The sequence below is a fragment of the Astyanax mexicanus genome, chromosome 17, assembly GCF_023375975.1.
Source record: "Astyanax mexicanus isolate ESR-SI-001 chromosome 17, AstMex3_surface, whole genome shotgun sequence".
NCBI classification, from domain to species: domain Eukaryota; kingdom Metazoa; phylum Chordata; class Actinopteri; order Characiformes; family Acestrorhamphidae; genus Astyanax; species Astyanax mexicanus.
The window spans coordinates 10,432,792-10,454,379 of NC_064424.1; the positions used below are offsets into that span (position 1 = coordinate 10,432,792).

Genomic DNA, 21,588 nt, shown 5'->3' on the forward strand with positions numbered 1-21,588 from the left:
ATTTTTAAAGCTCACTTAATACTGTTTAAGTATTGTCTCTCTTATTGTGATGCTGGTACAGGCATCTGATGTCAGGTAGAGCAGAGAGAGGACACTGAGGCAGATGCAAATGCAAGTAATTTAATAACAGAAATAAACGCAAATAAACACAAAACTGGATAAATAAACAGAACAATAAACACAGAATACACTCAGACTGAAAACAAAGAAAGACCTAAAACCGACTTACAACGCACAAGAACCAACAAACTAACATTGAAAACAAAGGGCTATATGTACACGAAAGGGGACAGGAAACACCTGGGTAACGAGTGGGCGGAGTTACAAATGAACACATGTAAAAACACTTAAGTGGGAGACATTGGAGGAACACAGGCTAGGAAACAAACAGACAGACAGGAAAGACACAGAATAGGACAAGAACATGACATCTGTTAGCTGATGTATCAGAGTTCTGGCACTTTCCTTCAAGCTCGCCATTTGTTTTGTAGTGGAGCTTTGGCAGCAGTGCAAAAAGAGGTGTTGTATGGAAAGCATAGGGGCAGAATAGCCAATAGTTTAGATGAAACATGAATACTGCCATGTTGATTTAACAAAGAAGTAACTTTGGCAGAAAATGAACTTATATTGTAACATTTTTTTGCACCGTTTACTGCTGTTCACACTGCAGCCTATTTCTTTCTTTTCATAGTAAATATGTTATCACAACCTCCTCCACTCCAACACATATTTGTTGTTGTCAATAACTTTTGATTTGAAACTACTTGCTATTGAATGTGTTGCTTAACTTTCAAGTCAACTTAATGGAAAGTTAGGTCATAGATCGTGCCATTTGTTGTTTTTGCACACTTTTAACAATACACAGAAAACACTATAAATGATTGGCTTATTGCATGTTACGCCCAAAACACACTCATGATTAGTTAAGAAAATTATTACATGCCTTTTGCCTTTTTCCAGCCGAGCAAGGCATACTTTTCCTGTCATTATGATAGCAAAGCACCCTAAATCAAGCTGCACAGTTCGTCCCCCCAAAATATTGACCATTCATTGGTCAGTAGAAATTTCGCAACCAGTCAGAAGCGTCAGTTTATAAACTGAGATGCATCTGTACAAAATTAATTGCAATTGCATTTTGAACCACCTCCCAAGAATTCTGGCTTGCACTCTGAACATAGCCATTGATGTGAGTGGACAGGGAGGTTCATTGATACATGTTTATTTTATGAGGTCAGTAGGATCCGTCATTGTAAGAACACAATTGTGAACAGTTCTTTTGTGTAAAAATATGTCATGAATCTCACACAGACTTTAGTTTTTTTGAGATTTAGTTAGATTTAATTAGAGCTTCTCAAGAAATAAAAATGTTTTTAGAAATATTCTGAATATATTGATAAATGAGGCCCAATGTATTCATTCTAATACACTGTCTCAACTCTGGATTCAGCTTAAGAGCCTATTTGCAGGTCTTTCACAAGCTAAGTTAGGTGTGTTTAAGAGTTGAAGCTGCACAAGGCAGTGGATCCCCAGGTGCTGGATTAAAGAAACACCCCACTATATAATTCACTTTCGTCCTCCAGACGCTCAGCTGACGTGTTATGTTCCCAGATGAAGTATGACATTTAGCCTGGAGTGAATGTTTTTTAAACAGTACTCTCGGCTGCTGTTGCAGGCTGGCTGTGAAGAATGCCACCCTGTCGCTGTCGGTGCTGAAGATCCTGGACCGTACTCACGCTCAGAAACTTCAGCTCAAGGCTCTGGATACGGTGCTGTTTGGCCCTCCGAGTAAGATCTCCACTGCATCTGTTATACAGTATTTTGTGTTTACATTCTGAAACGTGTTATGTGTCCAAAATTTCTAGTGGTTAGGTTATTATTAGCAATTTGTACAATCTTGGCTGCCATCTCCTCCTTCTTGGAAGGTTTTACACCAGGGCTGAGCAATATATCATAAATACTGATATATTAAAAACAATTTTACACAAAATATTAAAAAATCCCGTATGTTGCATCACGACTGTTACAGAGAGATTTGACAAACACCAAACAGAGCATAGTCTTGTATGCAGTGATGTCAGTAACGCGTTACTTAGTAACGCGTTACTCTAATCTGACCCTTTTTTTCAGTAACGAGTAATCTAACGCGTTACTATTTCCAATCCAGTAATCAGATTAAAGTTACTTATTTAAGTCACTGTGCGTTACTCTCTCTCTCTCTCCACCTCATCTCCTCCACACACACACACACACCGCTCCCTTACCCATTCCCCCTCCGCTCTTCCCCAATCACACGCGTCTCGCTTTCTCCCCTGTCTCTCTCTCGCGCGCTCGGCGTGTCTTTAGTTTCCGCCCGTTTTTGTTTTTCGCCAGTTCTCGGGTTTCGCCAGTATCTCTTTATAAAGGCGTTTTTTTTGCGGCCGCGTCCCAATTCACTAGCCAGGGCAGCGGTCTGCCACAAATTTCCGGTGCTTTAAATGAACACTGTCAGAATTAAATCTTTCTCAGTAGTTTATCGGTTTGGGTCCGTATTGGACAACGTCTGGGTCCGGACCCGGACCGCAGTCTGCAAATATGTGATCCCTGGTCTAGACCATACGCGGTTCTGTTTTATAAAACCACTCCTTGCTGCCCTGCAGAGAACAAGTTCAATGTTCAGTTTTACAGTGTTAAATATGTCAGGTCAAAAAAGACTTTCTTTATTTTATATATTTTTTATAAAAACAAGTATTTTTGTTTAGTAAAATCAAGAAAGACCATATATATATATTTTTTTATATGTTAAGTTAATTTTTTTATTTTTATTAAAAATATATATATTTTTTTAGGAAATAGTTCAACTTAACAGAGATAAATTGTTGCTGTTAAAAATGCATTTTACAATAAAGGGAGTATTGGCAAAACTGGTTATAATGTTTATGTTAAGGCGGCGGGAGGTGGTGTCTGCAGCTGCTGAAAATAACTAATAAAGTAACTTGTAAAGTAACTTAGTTACTTTTAAAATCAAGTAATCCATAAAGTAACTAAGTTACTTTTTAAAGGAGTAATCAGTAATCAGTAATCGGATTACTTTTTCAAAGTAACTATACCATCACTGCTTGTATGTATTAAGTCACAGAAACATTATAAGTGAAGGAGAAGCATGAGTTTTATTTCACCATCTTAATCTACAGAATTCAGAGTAAAATTATTTGTATTATGTTTATTATTAGAAGTAATATATTTCTTAGATACACAAGTTAATGTGTGCTGTTTAAATTTTACAGTGTACTATGTCCCTAGTCTTACAAATAAATATTGATACTTCAACATTATCCCATCTTATTGTTATCACATTATATATTGCCATTTCTCTTAAGCATACTGAGATATGTGTTTTTTAGTTATATCACATTGCAAGCTGCAGGGATTTGATGGATATAAGCCATAAGAGCATTGATTTTGGGTGAGCAGTTCTGGATAAGTTCCGCAAATGCCGCTCTAGCTCATTTAAAAATGTATTTGTTTTTAGTTTGGTTGAATGGCAGTATTTTTCTCATACATTTCTCATACTTTATTAAAAAGCCTGTGGCAGACTTTTACAATAAAGCATAATAGACATGCTGGAGGAATTTGCAGAGGTTCTGTTGATTGTCTGGGTGAGGGAGATGTTTGCAGGTTAAGTCAGGCACATCCTGGTTCTATTTTTGTGTGCAGAGAAAACACAGTCAGTGATGTTTTTACACGTGAGTGAATATTTTTGGTCTGCAATATGAAAATAGCCCAGCGGCGCAGAGGGAGAGAGAGGGGCGGGTGATGGCACGCTTCACTGCCATCACTGAGCTCACTGATGCACAGCTGGCTAAACATGGTGAGAGAGGGAAAGAAAGAGAGAGAGAAAGAGAGAGAGCGAAATGGAGATAAATAGAAAGACAATCAGTGAATGAGACAGAGCTGACGGTTAAGGGGGGGGCTTTCTATTAGAAGTGGTTTTATTTGGATGTGGTTTTAAATACATGGTAGAGTAGTTATGGTCATTACTGAAGTGCATAAACCAGCACTGTAGGGGTGGTTGAAATAGCACTTTATTTCAGGGTATTTTTGTGATGAAGATTAAAAAAACACTGGAAAATATTTTTTTAATATTATTTTTATTTAAAGAAATTTATACAGTATGACAGTTCCAACTCAGTAGTAAGAAAGCCTGAAATATTTTGTGTGTATACATTAGGGGTGGGCAATATTATATCGTATACAATATATCGTAACACAGAAATACATGATATTAAAAATCCATATTGTGATAATAGGGCTGTTCTGTCTTAAAAGTAGTTTATTATTTACTGTGAAGCTTTAGGTGTATTTATTGTATAATTGTTTTAGTTTGCAGTTTATATGCATGCACTTAATATTCTGCAGTATTATTTGATGCATTATATTATTTTATGCTATATTATTTATTTTGCCACATTATGATTATTCTGTTATACTCTTATACTATATTCCTGAAATTAATTAATTATTTTTCTGTTTTCCTATATCGCCAAGTATATCGTTATCGCAAAAATACCCTGAAATATCGTAATATTATTTTAGAGCCATATCGCCCACCCCTAGTATACACACATAATCTCATTATACACATTATTATCTGCGAAGACTCTTTACAACAAACAAAATAATGTAACATAAAAACTATGGAATTTAGCAAAGAATCTAACAAAATTTTTAAATGTTAGAATATTTAATATAGTTGTTTACATTAGCAGTGTATATACATGCACTATAATTCTGCACTTTGGTATTTTGCTATATTTTTATTCCGACATTACATTGTTTTTATTTAAAACAAAGTCTTAGTAAGTTACTCTTATTTACAAAATTGAAAACTGAATATTTGAAAATGTTATACTATATAAAACTTTAATATATTCTTTAAATCAATAAAAAAAAGAATATTGCTATTGCGACAATACCCTAAAATCACAGTATTACAATGTCACAATATATTGTGTATAATACAATAGGGCACACCTCTACTGCACACAGTTAAATATCTACGCTGAGTTGTCTGTTTGTTGTCTGTTGCTGTGATGAGCTGAGGTGCCTCTATAGTCTGGATGCACTTTGAAGGTTGAACATTTTGCAGAGTATCAAATGACTTCAGTAAAAGTCCATTCTGTACTCTGATAGGTTGGAAAGTTCAGAGATTATACGGTCATTTGTTAAGGTTTATGTTAAGCAATAGTATCAGTGTCTTATGCAAGACTGTGGACAAGGATAGCTTTAATTTTTTTTGTATCATGTCAAAGTATATTTTAAGCAATTTCCTTTCAAATTGAAAGCAGCAGTATGAGTGGGGACAAAATACTGTAATTACTGATATCAATGTTCTGATACAACCTTCCCTGCAACATTTAATATATTCATTCTAATAACAGTGTGGTCTGGTAGGTTTGCTTGATGTAGTTGCTCTCTACATATAAAATAACAAAATAAATACAACAAAGTACTCAAAAACACAGTAATTCAGACAGCAATTTATTTAAATTAAACCTGTATTAAAACTGTTTTATATGCTCTGTGCAATTGCGCATTCTCACCAGAGTAGACTCTAAGTCCCCAAAAAATACAGACTGTCACTTTAATGTTAAAATTGCAATGAAAAATTGAGGGAATTATTTGGAATGAGTGAATTATTTCTGCATTTGTTAGTAATATGTAGTAAATTTGTAAACTTTTTTTTTACTGCTACAAATACAAAATTTTCCTGTTTTCTTGTTTTTCATGTTTTTCCTATCTATGAAAGACAGATTATATCTAACCAATATCATTCATTTTATTATTTTTATATATATAACAAAACATTTTTTTGTTTGTTTGTTTGTTTGTTTTTGATGAGATTTTAGCATAAACCTATTTATGCTGGTCTGTAAATTACATGGTTAAATGAAGAAAATACAAGATTCAGTGAAATAAGGATCAGTTTAATTTTAGGCTTTTGATTCCTCCTCTCCCTATATACTGATGTAAAACCCACTCTAGAGGACTGTTCTTTTTTGCATTTTACAACTAGAGGTTTAAGAAAATATCAGTATCAAGTTGTATTGCGATATTTTGTACTGACCTTTAAAAACACAGTATCAATTCATTATTAGTTTACATGTAAAGATTAGTGGTGTATAGTGGCTCACGTATATGTTTTATTTGTCATTAGAACCCAATGTTCTGATTCCTTAAAGCATTCTGGATCTAAAATTGTATTTATACATTCGCAATATATCCCCTCACTTACTGCATCACAATATATAGAGATGGATAGACTCATAAAACCTGTATCATGATTTGTATCCTATCGTCAAGTTAACCAACACACAGCCTTATATGAAGTGCTTTTGTAAACTACTCCACTGCATATCTCAGTGCGTAGTGCATTTTTTTGGCCGTGTGTATATTAAAAAAATCAGGTTCCCAAAGTCAAAAGTACTGCTTTTTAAACCTTGGGATAACGCTGAACGAATGTCCATTTTAAGCACCCATGCACATACCTAAAGAACTGGAGTTTACTTTAGCTGTAGAGGCTAAATTAAAAATGAAACCCTAGGAGGACCAGAGCATGAATGGCATATCTAGTGCATGGCTCATCTTGGCAAGCATCCAATTATACCCTTAGGGAAAGCAGCTGGTTGAGAGGTGGGTATAGAAAACCTGAGGCTTTTCTGATCTGATATCATGGATCTGGTGCTCTTGGACAGGACATGCACTGATAGATCGGAGCCGGAAAGAGCATGTGCTAATCTATACATCTAAACCCCTTCCTTTAAACAGACACAGGAAAGCCCACAGTATACAGAGGTGGAAGAGACCACCATGACTACCTAACTGCATCATTTCAGATAAAGCTGTTGTACCCATGAGATAGAACTGTTTAGTCAATTAGTAATTGAAAAATCATATTTTAAATAACATAAATCGTGTAAACAATGTATATTTTACAGAAGAAAATTACACATATAGCATCAAAATATAAATACAGCGCACCGAATATTAACCCTCCTATTATGTTCATTTGTCAGGAACAGCAATGGTGTTTCCTGGTCAGTTTGAGCCAATGCATGTTTAATTTTCCAAAAAAAAAAAATCCTAAAAAGAAATGTGAATATTTCATTACTAACTCCATTACTAATTATTCTATCAATATTTAGTGCAGTAGTGTTCCTTACCTCTAACAGGTAATGGTTAATTTACTTACTAAGATAATTCACTTATTTTTCATAAAAATGAAGTTTATTTTTTTTATTTTTATTTAAATGTTTCGCATTTATTACTTTTAAAAGACCAAAATATTAAACAATGTAGTTTTACATAACATTAAAACATAACAATTCTCAATGCAATTTTGTTTTAGTTTAGTTTTTGCAGGGGGTGGTTGCAAATGTGTGAGATGAACCGTTTTCATATTATATGTTGATTACACTAATTAAAGCAAAAAATATATACTTTTATCGATTTTTCCTAGATCTTCAAACTTTAAAACAGGTCAATTTGACCCATAACATAACAGTAGGGTTAAATAAATTTCTTAGCAAGTTGGACCATGACCAGACCCTTTCGGTAGCTATCAGCAAGCTTCTGACACAATTCTGGTTGGATGTTTGAACAACCTTCATAAAAAACAATTGACATTGAAGAGAATTTCACATATGTTTGATATGGGTCTTTCCAAATGCATAATAAGCCTGCTTTAATCATATAATATTTTATACCACTTTATTGTGTTTGATGTCACTATCCTGTTGGAAATACACATCTATGTCCAAATTAAAACCATCGCACCAATGGTTTGATGTTGTATTGAAGAATACAAAGGTAGTCCTCTTTCTTCTCCACTGTTTTATCCACTTTGTGTATTGTACCAGTTCTACTGGTAGCAAAAAGATGCCAGAGCATGATGCTACCACCACCATGCTTAACAGTTACTACAGTGTTTCTGGGGTTCAGTGCTTTTAATAAAGAGGAAATAAGGAGGATTAAATGCTGCCCATTCATGTTACTGCAATAGATAAACACTAAGTAGGGACATCAAATCATTTTAACTTTATACAAAAGAATATTTCATCTAGTTATTGCTGTCTACATTAATAATGTGTTTTTTTTTCAGTCTAGGCTTGGCTCACTTCTTTTCTGCGTCCTACTTGTTTAATTTGTGTGCACAGGTTCAAGTCAAGGGTCTTTTTTATATCAAGCTTTTAAAAAAATGGCAATGGCTTGTATTATTGGGACACAACCTCATTAGATTTCTTTCAGGATTTGAGTCACATCAGAGAGAAAGTGCTACTGAGAGGTTCAGAGTTTTTAAGATCTATAGACCAAGGCGAAAGTGAATTCTTTATTAATTCCATGTATAGAAGCCTGTCAGGGCCAGTTATGTAAGGTGTGTTTAGATAATCCTAGATCTCTTTTATGTTTACAGAGAAGATGAAAGTTTGTTATAGTATAGGAACTACACTGTCAAAAGACATGGGTATTATCCAGTAGTGCATTCATAGATGTTAGACACTAAACTTTAAAGCAGTCTGTTTAATAGAATGCCTTTCTTTAACAGTGAGCAGACACAGCCACCTGAAGGACGCTGTGCTGGTGCTGTCCATTGTGATCGGTGTGGCCGGGTGCTGGTTTGCATACATTCAGAACCGCAACTCGAGGGACCACATGAGCAAGATGATGAAGGACCTCGAGGGCCTGCAGAGAGCTGAGCAGAGCCTGCTGGATATGCAGCAAAAGTGAGTGTCTCCCAGAGCAAGCCTACTGTCTACTGTTGTACATCCTTAGTTTGAAATTGAAGTGTAATATATATATATATATATATATATATATATATATATATATATATATATATATATATATATATATATATATATATATATATATTATTTATTTATTTTATTTTTTTATTTTATTTTATTTTATTTTTAAATATAGCTTGGATACAATAAGTGCATTTATAATATTTCACCTCTGGTGTATAATGATGACAGTCCATGCATTTTTTATAATATTGCAATTTATCAAACAAAAAATACTTTTACTTTTGCATTTTTCAATATTTTGCAGATATGTTATTTAATGTCACTATAATATTTTTTTTACGTTAGAACATAACATTCTTACATTAAACACATAATATTTAAATATTTAAAATAATCTATATTCCCAGCAATTTAGGTGTTAGGTGTCGGCTGTTCGTGTTTGGGTTAAATGTGGCTGGTCGGATAATTGCAGGCAGTTTGTGAATTATGATTTTGTTCATGCCAGTTCCTGAATGGAATATTAGGAGTTTAGCTTTAGGACTTCTTTATAGGTATAAATAGTGCCTGGATAATTGTTCTCCAATTTAAAAAAAAAAATTTCTCCTTCTGAAAAGGTATGGGTGCGTAAAGTAGCCAGAGCATTTTCATAATAGTTTCCTTTCTAGCTGGTAAAGATAGGGTGGGAGTATATTTCCCAAAAGTTATAAAATAAAAGAGAATATTTTTGTCCTTAAACAAGTACAACCAAACTGAGTAGTTTTGGCGCTTTGACACAACCACCAGAAAATTAATCTAACACAGGTAGTGACCGATAAACACAAACGCTCATTAAAAAAAAATATTGGACAGTGAATACACTAGTCAGTTTTACAGCAGCTTATCATTACAAGCCAAACTCTAAGCATGTAATAGATTTGTAATGTTACTATTCTCATCGAAAAAGCAGTCAGGTAGTCTTTATCTGTTTTGATCAATATCACAGTTGATAAAAGGCCGGTTATTGTTGAGGTGGCTGATGGGATGTGTATGATTTACAGGTGGGAGTAAGTTTGGCTTGTGTGGAATCTGAGTGGTGTAGACAGTGTCCTTCAGTACCCTGTCTGTCGTACACAGTGACACTTTCACAATGCGTCATAAGCGCACCCATCTGATGCACTGAAATGTCGCGGCATTAATTGCTGCCCTCTGCTGCCTGTGAGCACCTGCCAAAAACTTGGAAACACGCACCGAAAATTCACATTACCTAGTAGCCTGACCACAGCGATCCAGCAGAACACTATCTAGTATTTCTGGGTCACCTTTCTCTGATTCACAGACACACACACACACTCTCCTACACTATCTCAAATGTACAGCCGAATTCCTCCGGGGGCAGCGGTTGTGTGTGTCCGGCTGTTGCTAATAAGATTAAACACTAAAGGTCCCACATGCTTTACGCTAACCATGCAGCTGCACCCTTTAGCCCCAGTTTATAGCAGAGTGGTGTGAAATGTATTACAGAGAAATGCATTGTATTTAAAACATGGCTGAGTTATTTTAGACACGCTCCTTTTTCTGTCAAAGCCGCTTCATTTCCTTGCAGTCACACTAAGTCCGCTAAGCGCTGATAGAGGCAGGGGATTCTGGCTGGCTGGGGGAAGCCTGCTTCAAAAGTCCTTAAATGGCAAAAAAGGACGGACAGCTCTCCAGTGAATCTGCTGTGTTCGTCTCGGACAATCGTCTTCAGACTGTTTTTCTGCTGGTGGTGTCCACCTGAAGACTGTGGCAGTGCTGGAGCCCAGATCCAGGCTAAGCCGTTCATCACAGGTCACAGACTGTTTAAAACCAATGATTCCTGCAGCATCTTTTCGCAGAAATGCTCTTGTTCTTGTTTAAACCTCTGTCCTTATAGGGTGCAGCTTATATTCAACACACTGCATGCTGTATAATCTCAGTTCCGATTGCAGCTCTCTTTTTCCTGTCAGCCATTTTTCTTTTATGTTAGCTGACCTTCTGTTCCGTATGGGTCTGACTGCCAAGCAACAAATTAGAAAAAAAAATAATTTTGTACTATTATGTATGGTTTGTACTGTTATAATATAATATTATTAATTTTAAACAAATATATATCAGTTATTTTGGTAATAAATTGAGTAAAGGTTTAAAAAAAAAAAAGACAAAATAATCAAATGGACTTTGAAAGCTGTTGCCTTAAGATCAACTTGAAATCTTTTATTTTGATAAAATTATAAATAATACACTCTCCATGTGAACTTTGGTCTGTTTCATACTGTAACACAGTATGAAAAGTAAAAAGTAGAGAAGTCAAAAATATTCCTTCCCAGATAGAATTACGATCATGAGTGCCAAAACTGGCTTGGCTGTAATAGATACATTTATTGATTATTGAGGTATGTATTGTATACACATGACTTTAATATGAAAAATTATAAGCATATTTCTACTATGGCATTTTGCTCAAAATTAAACTCCAGAGATAGAAATCACTGCTTTCATTGGGTGGTTAACAAAACACAGTGGTGGCTCAGAGGAACCACATAGCACAGTTTATAACACTAGCAAAAATGCTGTAACATATTTTTGTTCTTAAATCCCAAGTCACTTACATAATAGTGTTGCTGTACTGTGTTATAGTGAGTGAAAGAGGATATTAGCCATGTTATATTTTAGTCTAGCACCTGCTTATTGCCTGAGATTTGGCTTTCTCAAATCTTTCCAGAATGAAATGGAACCTTTACTTGTGATAGTAAGTAGTAGTAGTCCTGATTGTTTTCTATGGAGTGGATGCTGGAGAGAAGAGAGTAACAGCTGTTCTATGAACCTCACACACTGCTGTCAGTTCTATGTACCAAACTCACATTATTAAACTATATATATTAAGATACAGTCCATTTTTGGGCACCTTTTGAGGTTTGTCCCACATGTGAACATCTGACATGTTTGTACAGGATATCTATTTTTAGCCCAAACTGGCCCAACTGTGACTGTGTTAAGACACCCAGATTCTTAGTGTGGACCAGAACTGGACCATAGCTCATTTGCTATCTGGGAGGTTTTCAGTTAATATTAATTGCTTTTAATAGATCAAGTGTATTGGGATGCCCACTAGGGGTGGGCGATATGGCCCTAAAATAATATCACGATATTTCATGGCATTTTTGCGATAACTATACTCTTGGCGATATGATAAAACACAGAATTATATTTCAAGAATTCACTACTGCATCAAAAAGAAAATTACATTTTATTATTGCATTCGATATGATATGGCACACCCCTAACTAAGATATTAAAAAATACAAGAGTTTTATCAGAAGTCAATGATCCAGAATGTCATGATACTAATAATGCACTGTTAATATCTCCATATATCCAGGATTAAAGTAAAATAAATGATACTGGACAGATATAATCTGTCTTTAGTAGATATATAATGGGAAATGAGAACAGTATGAATTTTTCTTTTGCTAAAACAGCAAAAAAGTAGTACCCTGATATAATAATTAGGGGTGGGTGAAATGGCACGATATTTAAGGGCAAAATATCGTTCACGATATAAAAAAATGTTGGCGATATTATCGCGTACGATACGATATGGCACATCCCTAATGCCTACACATTATATCTACAGGAGCTTTTATGTCATCCTGTTCTACACAGGCTACAAATGTCCATGGTCCCTTTTTTAGCGACCTATAGCGCACCAGTCAATTGCGTATGGCGTACAAAACGTACAAAAGGCATGTGCTAATTCTCTTAATTAATCATGGGTGTAGCGTAAAATTAAACAATCACTGTGCCAGTTGTCATTCCCTTTAAGAAGCAGGTGAGCTCTGACTTTGGCGGGTTTGTATCTTAACAGCGCTGTGCTTTTTGTGCGCCTCAGCAGAAGATACTGACCTGTGCGTTCACGCTGTGAAGGTGTGCCAGCAGCTCATTTAAGGGAACAGCAATGTTATTTTACTCTCTATTCTGTTTATTGTTGAGTTAAAAGTCAGGTTTTTGCTCTGCAGTGCCTCCATATATGTGTGTGTGTGTTTTAATAAGCGGGGATGTATATGCACTGTGGTCACCTATAGGAATAGACAATTGACTATTGTCTAGGTTCATTTCAGTCAGTGGAGCATCTGTATTTTCAGACTCCAAAATAGAAACACGGCAAAAATTTGCCTGAACACACCTCACTTCCAGACCACCACACCCATCAGTGTAGATTTATTCCTAAACTTCAACACTATTTTAATGATGCAGGTGCAAGGTGTGAAAATAGATTGTTGATGGGGTATAAGGTAGCAAAGAGCATCAGGACACGCCTTACACAGTGTATATGATAAGGATATACTGTATGTATATGTGAAAGACTACAGCAGCAAGCTTATTTAACTCTTAATCTATTCTCCGGTTTGCTTTTGCTGGTCTGTACCTGCCGTAGTCGGATCAGTGTGAGTGAAGGCTCCATTATTGATGCTTTGGTCACTGTACTGCATGATTTTCCTACATAATAGACGTCACTGTTTACTCAGGGACTCGTCTTAACCTCAGAGAGAAAACAGACAGAACAGAAAAGAGCAACTGGCAAAAATCAGCATATCTGATAAAAGATCATCAGAGACAAGTAAACATAACGAGCAATATAGATGCACTAAAAATAATCAAAGTCTTGTTTATTTATCGTACGATTTATACGTTCAAATCAAATCAGATTTATTTGTATAGCGCCTTTTAAAACTAATGTTGTCACAAAGCAGCTTTACAGAAATGTGATCACAGGACAGAAAATCAGACAAAACACTAAACATAAAAATACAGAACCCCCAGTGAGCGCGGAAACTCCTTCAGACTCCTTCAGAGCTAGTAAAAAAAACACCGTTATTGTGAAAGGACTAGATGTTTCTCAGTGCTTTTGTCCATATAGTGTATGTATGCTTAGATTATTCCTTTAAACTGGAGCAGTGCACCATATCTATATATGTATATGTGTCAGTGGAAAGCAGTTCATGGCTAGTTGGACGCTGATGTGGCATGTCTCTCTATGTCCTTTAGAGTAAGTCCTGTTTGGAACAGAGCGCTGGCTGCTCACTCGCACCCTGACCTTCACCCGTTCTGACTGCTGCGAAGAAGCTTTCGTGGTTTCTCTCTCTCTATCTCTCGCTCTCTCTTTTCTGCCAGCTGTCTTTCGTTCCTCTCTCTTTCTAAACCCCAACGCACATCCCCCTCCCCTCCGCTCTTGCTCTATCCCTTTGAGTGTAATGCTTGGCCTTGTCTACGGCCATATCAGTGTCAGTTTGATTTATACCTCACTTCCTGTTCTCTCCATGACTGCATCATCAGTGCTGTGCGAGATAGCTGCTCTCACGCTTTTTTTTTTATTAAGTTTTCCCACTTTAACATACTTTCTCGCTTGTTTGTTTCACGTGTGAGGCAAATAGACTGGTAGTACTTACAAACCCCATTTTCACAAAGATTTATCGCAGTTCATAACACTGACTGATGGCTAAGGAGTGAGAAAACCACTGTTTTTTTTGTGAAAGCCACCGCTCACATGCATTGACTACAGACTTTAGGTTGCCAGTTATGAGTGGTAGGAGTTAAGCTGCTGAGTTTCTGCAGTGAACAGGATCACAGGCCTCTTGTTTAGACAAACGCTCGTCTGCTCTCTTTCACATCCTAACCGTGAGGTGAGAAGAGGAAAGCGTGTGGATTATGTTTACTATATATCTTGCAGCGCTCTTAATGCAAAAACCTGACAGCTATTTGCATTCTCTGCTACAGCTTTCTCTAACACTGCCTCCTGCTGGTAGACATCAGACCAGCAATATAGTTTGCACTGTTTTATACAGACAACCATTCAGCATTAAATGTGCTATTAAATAAAAAGGAAGGTACTGATTCGCTGAGCTCGCTTTTTTATTGTGACTGTTTTGTGTACACTGTAAGATTTTATATCAGTGTAATCTGTTTCTTATTTTATGACTGTGCTTTTATTTAAGACAGGGATTTCCTCAGTATGCTCCTTTTTAAGTAGAGCTTGTTTAAGACCTTAAACCCAGTTTCAGCTTTTATTGGACACTTAAACTCAATGTACAAGGCTCTCAACAAGGATATGAGGGATGTGCGTATGGGGCCTCCTTCACTGAGTCACTTTGTCTGTCTGAATGGACAATTCTAGCTAGTCACGATCACTACCACCCACTGCGCTGTCCACTGTGAGTGGTAAGGCCTTCTATGATATATTCCCAGAACCTGTGACGATACCTGATGAGAACTGTTGAATGCTAACAAAATAAATGGCGAAATGGTAGGTCCCAATAATTCACGTTGCCTTGCCATGAACACGCTGGCTAGTGTTCAGTCTCACAAGATAGCACCTCACAACGTATACAGGTGTGGGCATTCATGATTGATATATCTGTGTAGTGCTAGCAATATGTTTATGATGACTGTTAAACAGCAGTGTGTGTGACTTGTTCTGTGTTTGTTGGTGTGTGTGTGTGTGTGTAGGCTGCAGATAGCACAGGAGGAGCATCACTCAGTAAAAGTGGAGAAGGTTCATCTGGAGCAGAAGTTGAGAGATGAGATAGATTCAGCTAAGCAGGAGGCTCAAAGGCTGCGGGAGCTGCGGGAGGGAACTGAGAACGAGCTGAGCCGCCAAAAATACGCTGAAGAGGAGCTGGAACAGGTAAAACACATGCACACATACACACACAGGTCTGTATTTATTTTTACAATTTCAGTCTATACATCATCACACACATCATATTTCTATTTTCTATAATATGTTTAGTTTTATATTGTTACTAACATGCAACATTTTTCATTCTTCATTTCTCTTCATTTTCACTTATGGCTTTTTGTAGAATAGAATCTTTTTACATTGACTTCCATTTAAAGTTTTTGAATATTTATAGTTTTGAATATTTTTAGTATTTTGAATAGTTATAGTTTGGCATTTGATTTGGCCTAAATCCAAAATCAAATAAAAGTGGTTGAAAAGCACATTTTAAGACTATAAAGCCCTATCCCGACAGGATTAGTTTTCTAGTTTTCACATCTTTGAAAAATATTTCACACTTTTACTCAATGATGAGAATTCTTGCGTCCGAACTTTAATTGAAAAAAAAAAATACCCGGATGGGAATAAAATCACAGGGCACCCCCCCTATATAAGAGATAATTGGCCCAGGATCCCGTGAGAAACTAATCAAATCCGGATAGGGCTTAAGACAATTTTGCTTACTGTGTATTTTACTTGTTTTCTTTTGGATTCATTACAATAAACACACAAATGTTCTGCAAAAAAGGACATTAGTTCCATACAGCACAGTTATTCATTGTACACCTACTAGTGTATTCAGCCCTATATTTAGATTTGAGCTGTTGTGTGTGTGTGTGTGTGTGTGTGTGTGTTGTAGGTACGCACAGCTCTGAAGAAGGCAGAGCTGGAGTCCAGAAGGTCCTGGTCTCCTCCTGAACCTCTGCAGAAGTGGCTGCAGCTCACGCACGAGGTGGAGGTACAATATTACAACATAAAGAAACAGTGTGCTGAGAAACAGCTGCTGATGGCTAAAGAAGGGGTGAGACCATCACACACACACTCATTCAGGTCTTTATATTTAAGAGCTCTTTTTGTGCACAGTGGACAGATTTTTTTTCAACCAAATATTTTTTTTTTGATAGGCAGAGAAGATCAAGAAGAAGAGAGGTACACTCTTTGGAACATTCCACGTGGCTCACAGCTCTTCACTGGACGATGTTGATCACAAAATTTTGTCAGCAAAGTAAGTGTTGATATCGACAGCTGTGAAGAGCATCATCCATCATCTGTTAAGGCAGGGTCTCAAACTTGCGGCCATTTGTGGCCCGCTGAAATCACATTTTAGTGTAAGTGCGGCCCGCAAGAAAGACGCACCCTCTCCCCGTCCTCCCCGCATCCTGTTCAATGGAGAGAGATGCTGCATGCCGGCTGGGTTGCGTTGAGCGCAGCCCCGCCCTCCAGCAAAAAGTTTAGCTGAGCTCAACTTTATTCAAATCAATCCGGCCGCCGCGCTGCATCCAGCCAATCAGGGAACAGCAGGCAGTGACTTCACACACACACGCACACACACACACAGAACAGGTGTCTTTCAACCACGGAGAAAAGGCTGATTTATAGAACTATAGATCACATTAAGATTGGTTAAAAATGAAAAAAATCTTAAACTTATGATTGACTACATCTGTTGCTGCATTCAAATTTTAAATTGTCACGGATATGCCCAGAGAGATCCGGTGTTGTGTCGAGCTGTGCTACCCTGACAAACTGCGCTACCATTGTGTAGAAGGGTATGTACTATTTTTGGATAGCCTAAATCACAGTATCATGGTAAAGTTATGGTAGGAAGTGTTTATTATAATCAGTATTTGTATTTTTTCAGATAATATTTTATTATTATTATTGACAGTGTAATAGCAGTGAGTCTGGGTAGTTAAATGCACAAAAAATAGTAGAACAACAGAATTATTATGAAACACATGAGAAATAATACAAAAAATAGGTTAGCGCATGCGCAGTCTATTTAGAAAGCACGTATCGATGGGTAGCATAACTCGACAGAACACCAGCATGGCAGAATGAGTTGAAGAAAACACGTTCAGTGAGTCCTTGTCCTGATGTGTCCCAACCTCACCCAGACTCTACTTCCAGCGGCCCCCAGATAAAATGAGTTTGAGACCACTGTGTTAAGGGATGTATACAGCACAAATCTGTGACATTGTGGCTGAACTGTTGTGTTGTTCATCAAACTTGTTGCATAAAACCTCATGCTCACTCTCCTGACGTTAATAAGAATTAATTTTACTTACCTGTGCTTTTCTAACCTCCTCACAGACAGGCTCTGGGTGAGGTGACGGCGGCTCTGAGGGAGAAGCTGTATCGCTGGCAGCAGATTGAGTCTCTCACAGGTTTGACTCTGGTGAATAACCCGGGCATGTCCTCTCTGGCCTCCGCACTCAACCTGGACCCTGCCTTCCTGGGCATCCGCCCTGCCACCCCTCAGAACCTGCTGCTGTCTGATGACCTGGACGACATGGACGAGGACATACTGTCTCCTGGAACGCTGCGCTGTGAGTCTAGCATGCATTTTTACATAATTTCTCAAGAAATACATTTACACACTACTTTCCTTTTAACCCAAATATGTGTGTGTATGTATGTACTCAATTAAAAGTGTATGTGTATATATTCACATATACATATAGTTATATATATTTGTTTGTGCATATACAGTGGCATGCAATATTTTGTGTACCCAAATGCAGAAGTTCTATTACTGTGAAAAGAAGACAAAGTGATCTACAAGTGATGTTATTTACGTACCTTACGTATTTTTTTTTTTACAATTTAAGCAAAATTAATCTATTACTTTTGTTTTGTACAGAAAATGGCAAAAAAGGGAACATTTAAATGTGACTTTTATCTTTAAAAAGGCTGAAAAGGAAAAGGGGATGGTTCGACAATTGGATAATGATCCAATCTCCAATGGATAGAAAATCTAGTGAAATACCTCAGAACTGAAAACGTAGTGCATGTAAGACTACTTAAGAATTTCACAAAACTAGAAAAACAGGAACTTTTGCAATGTAGAATGGTTTAAAATCTCTCTGGGCGGGTGAGGGGGTTACATATATAAGATGAACAAGTCTTTAAACACTCTTCTAATCGATAGAAATAACAGTATTACAAATATTACACCTGAAATAGACTTGCATCTGTGGTTTTCAAAGAAAAAGTATGACGTGTAGCAGAAATCAATAGAAGAATCCCATCTCCAAACCAGAATCACATCTGTACTTTTGTTTATTTTTATTTTTAACAATGTGTTATAGCGACCCTGTTTACACCTGGTTACTTAATCCATTTAAGTATCAGGATTATACATTTATGAGGCCAAGTCACATCAAAATGCAAGTATAAGATGAGAGGAGTTGATCTGAGACATGCTTGAGCCACATATATGGTAATAACATATATCACATACATATATCAGTCTGAATAAATACAGAGTGTATATGCATTTGGCTAAATCTTATCAGGAGATAATCCAGATGAAGTGATCTGGTGGAAACAGGATCAGAACTCAAATAATCAAATCTATTTGAGATTTCTTAATAACTCAGCAAGTGCATGATGATCTTAAGAGTGTTTGCTGATTTGGGGTGAGAGAAAAGTGTGTACATGTTTTTTTTTGCTGAACTGTTCTTTGTATAGTGAAGTGCTGGGTAGTTGTATTCAGAACTGAAGTACACAGTTTTAGTAACTGTGTAGTAAGCCTCAGGGACGTCCGGTCTTCATAAAATCATATTCTCACTGACTGATGTCTGCAGATGCCGCCTGGCAGATGGACCGGCGGGTGAGCGACCTTTGGCCTGTGGCCTCTGACAGCCAGTCCCTGTGGAAGTATTCTGGTTGGCATTGCCCTATTTATTTTCTGCAATAGTTCTACCAACTTCCTCTCTCTCCCTCCTGCTGCCCTTTTATTGGCTTTCCTCTGTGTGTGCCTCTGTGGAAATTGCACTACTAACCCGTGAGCAGGCAGGAGGATATTGGAGTATAGACTTTCTTCTTTTATTAAATTTAGGACATCTGAGTGTGTCCTGAAGTGCAGATTTGTGAGATCACTGCTGAGTTTCACATGGTGACTTAAGCTTGAGGTCATAGTAGTTCATTAACTCTCTCTCTCTCTCTTTGTATAAAGTGGGTCATTCTCCATGTGGAGTGGAAATTCAGTCGGATGTGTTTTTACAAATCAATTTAATTCATTCCAAAATATTAAATATAGATCAATTTTTCTACAGAAACATTGATCAGTGTTCTGATTATTTGTAACGGTCACAAAGTCACTGCTATGGGCATAAAAAAGGCAAATAATACATATGAATTGTATTTATTCATTAATTTAATCTTTATTTTTGAGTGCATTACATAAATTATATATTTTTTCATCATTAGAACATAATTTTTCCAAATGGAGAACGACCCACACATCCGATCACACAAACCACTTCAGATGCTGGGATGAGACGTATTTAAGCCTCAGTTATAGCAGTGTAAAATACATCTGTCTCTCCAAGACTCATTTAGCAATCCTTTTTGCCTTTGTGCTCCACAATTGCACATGCAGTACTTGTTATTTAAACTTTCTTTTCAGTATGAATGCTAACATTTCCTCTTTCCGTAATAACTAACCCACAGTGAGATCTGCAGCAGTTCACTGAGGACAGTGGGACTATAAACCCTCACGTTTGTGTCTTTGCTTATCTGCACCTTCTACATCCTTTGGATTCTATACTGGACCAGTTTGTGTGTTTCGCTGTTGTGTTGTGGTGGTGTTGCTAGATTACGCTGTCTTTCTTTTGCACAGCCTGTGGCACTTCCTGTATATCATCAGTTTTCTTCCTGTAACGTTTCTGTTTTAACTCACAAACCACAGTTACTGCTGTTATTTCTGAGCTCTTTTCAGCTGCTCTGTGTCTCTAGCAGTGATGGTTGTATCTTAAAATATAAGGCTGGTCACAGTTGACTTACAGCATTTATGCCTGTTATTCCTAAAGTTCTCAGGGTGTTTTAGGGCTCTCCTCCCATTACAGTGTTTCTCAGAATTAAAACTGAATTATAAATTAAAGAAAATTTAATCCAATCTCAATTTATAAGTAAAACTTAATTTCCAACGCTACAAGGAACCACTGGCATAACTTTGGAATGTCATGGCAGTTTGTCTTATTTTCCATGTAATTCTTGCTTAAAATAAGACTAGGATTAAGACTATAATCTTACAAATCCTACATAAAATATTACACAATTAAAAAGCATATTTCATACATTTTTGTACATTTATTTTCCCATTAGATCCCCTATCACTCAAGTGTGCACAATTAGTGTTCTCCTCCAAACGTGGTGAGGACAGCAGCAGTAGGAAATGGTCACATCCTACAGAACAGTCCCTCAATAACCTGTGTTATCTCTGTGTGTTGTCTTCTACAGCTCCTAGTATGATGTCTCTGCGGCCGCGGCTCGGAGACCCCGCACTGACTCTCAGCTCTCAGAGGTTGGTAGAGGGGGGTCAGAATGAAGCGGGACCCCAGAGTGCCCCTCGGGTCCCAAGCCGCCCATACGCACGCCAGGCTCGCAGCCACTCCATAGGCCACCTGGAGTTCCGGCCCATGCCCACCCTCTCCTCTTCTCTTTCTCATCCCTCCATCATCTGCACTCCTGCTCCTGCCCTCCTGCAGTCGCTTTCTTCTTCCTCCGGCTCTCGTTTCTCTGGTTTGCTCTACCGTTCCTCCCAGTGCCCGTCTGTGGAGGCAGTGTCCAGCCTGCCTCCCACTGGCTTTAGTGCTGCACGTGCCCGGCAAAGAGCCAGCAGCATCGGGTACCTCTCACTCTCCCAGCACTGTGAGGGTGGAGCTAACCACTTGTGCTGATTAACAGCTTGCATTAATTGCGAAATACATTCATTATTATAACAGTTTTTTAATATAACAGTTCTTTTTACTCTTCTAGCCCACTCCTGGGATTAGGCATGATGCCTTTTGCACATCTGTGTTACATTGAATGCAGTATAAAGTAGCTGAATGCATTTGTTAAAAGGGTTTGGCCATATAGTGTAGCTACAAATATATTGTGACATGATTTTTGAATATAAGATCCATTGTAGTCGATTTACAAGTGCCACTGTGGTAAAAGTCTATCTGTTGGCTCTCTTGTTGGCTTTGGGTTTTTATTGCTTTTTTTCCCCACATCCTACCAAACTGGTTAAAAACAATG

General features: G+C 37.3%; 1 protein-coding gene across 4 annotated transcripts in view; it reads left to right on the plus strand.

Moving 5' to 3' along the window:
• stim1b (stromal interaction molecule 1b) overlaps positions 1–21,588 on the plus strand; it is a 50,441-nt gene that overhangs the window by 26,603 nt on the left and 2,250 nt on the right. Inside the window, exons 6-13 of one of the 4 annotated variants that reach the window (XM_022676081.2) lie at positions 1,673–1,785; positions 8,582–8,759; positions 15,288–15,465; positions 16,199–16,360; positions 16,464–16,564; positions 17,653–17,888; positions 19,149–19,229; positions 20,806–21,193. In XM_022676081.2, coding sequence (XP_022531802.2) covers positions 1,673–1,785; positions 8,582–8,759; positions 15,288–15,465; positions 16,199–16,360; positions 16,464–16,564; positions 17,653–17,888; positions 19,149–19,229; positions 20,806–21,193 — 1,437 coding nt within the window. The remainder of the gene's footprint in view (positions 1–1,672; positions 1,786–8,581; positions 8,760–15,287; positions 15,466–16,198; positions 16,361–16,463; positions 16,565–17,652; positions 17,889–19,148; positions 19,230–20,805; positions 21,194–21,588) is intronic. The other 3 variants (XM_049466076.1, XM_049466075.1, XM_049466077.1) reach the window with 3 other exon arrangements.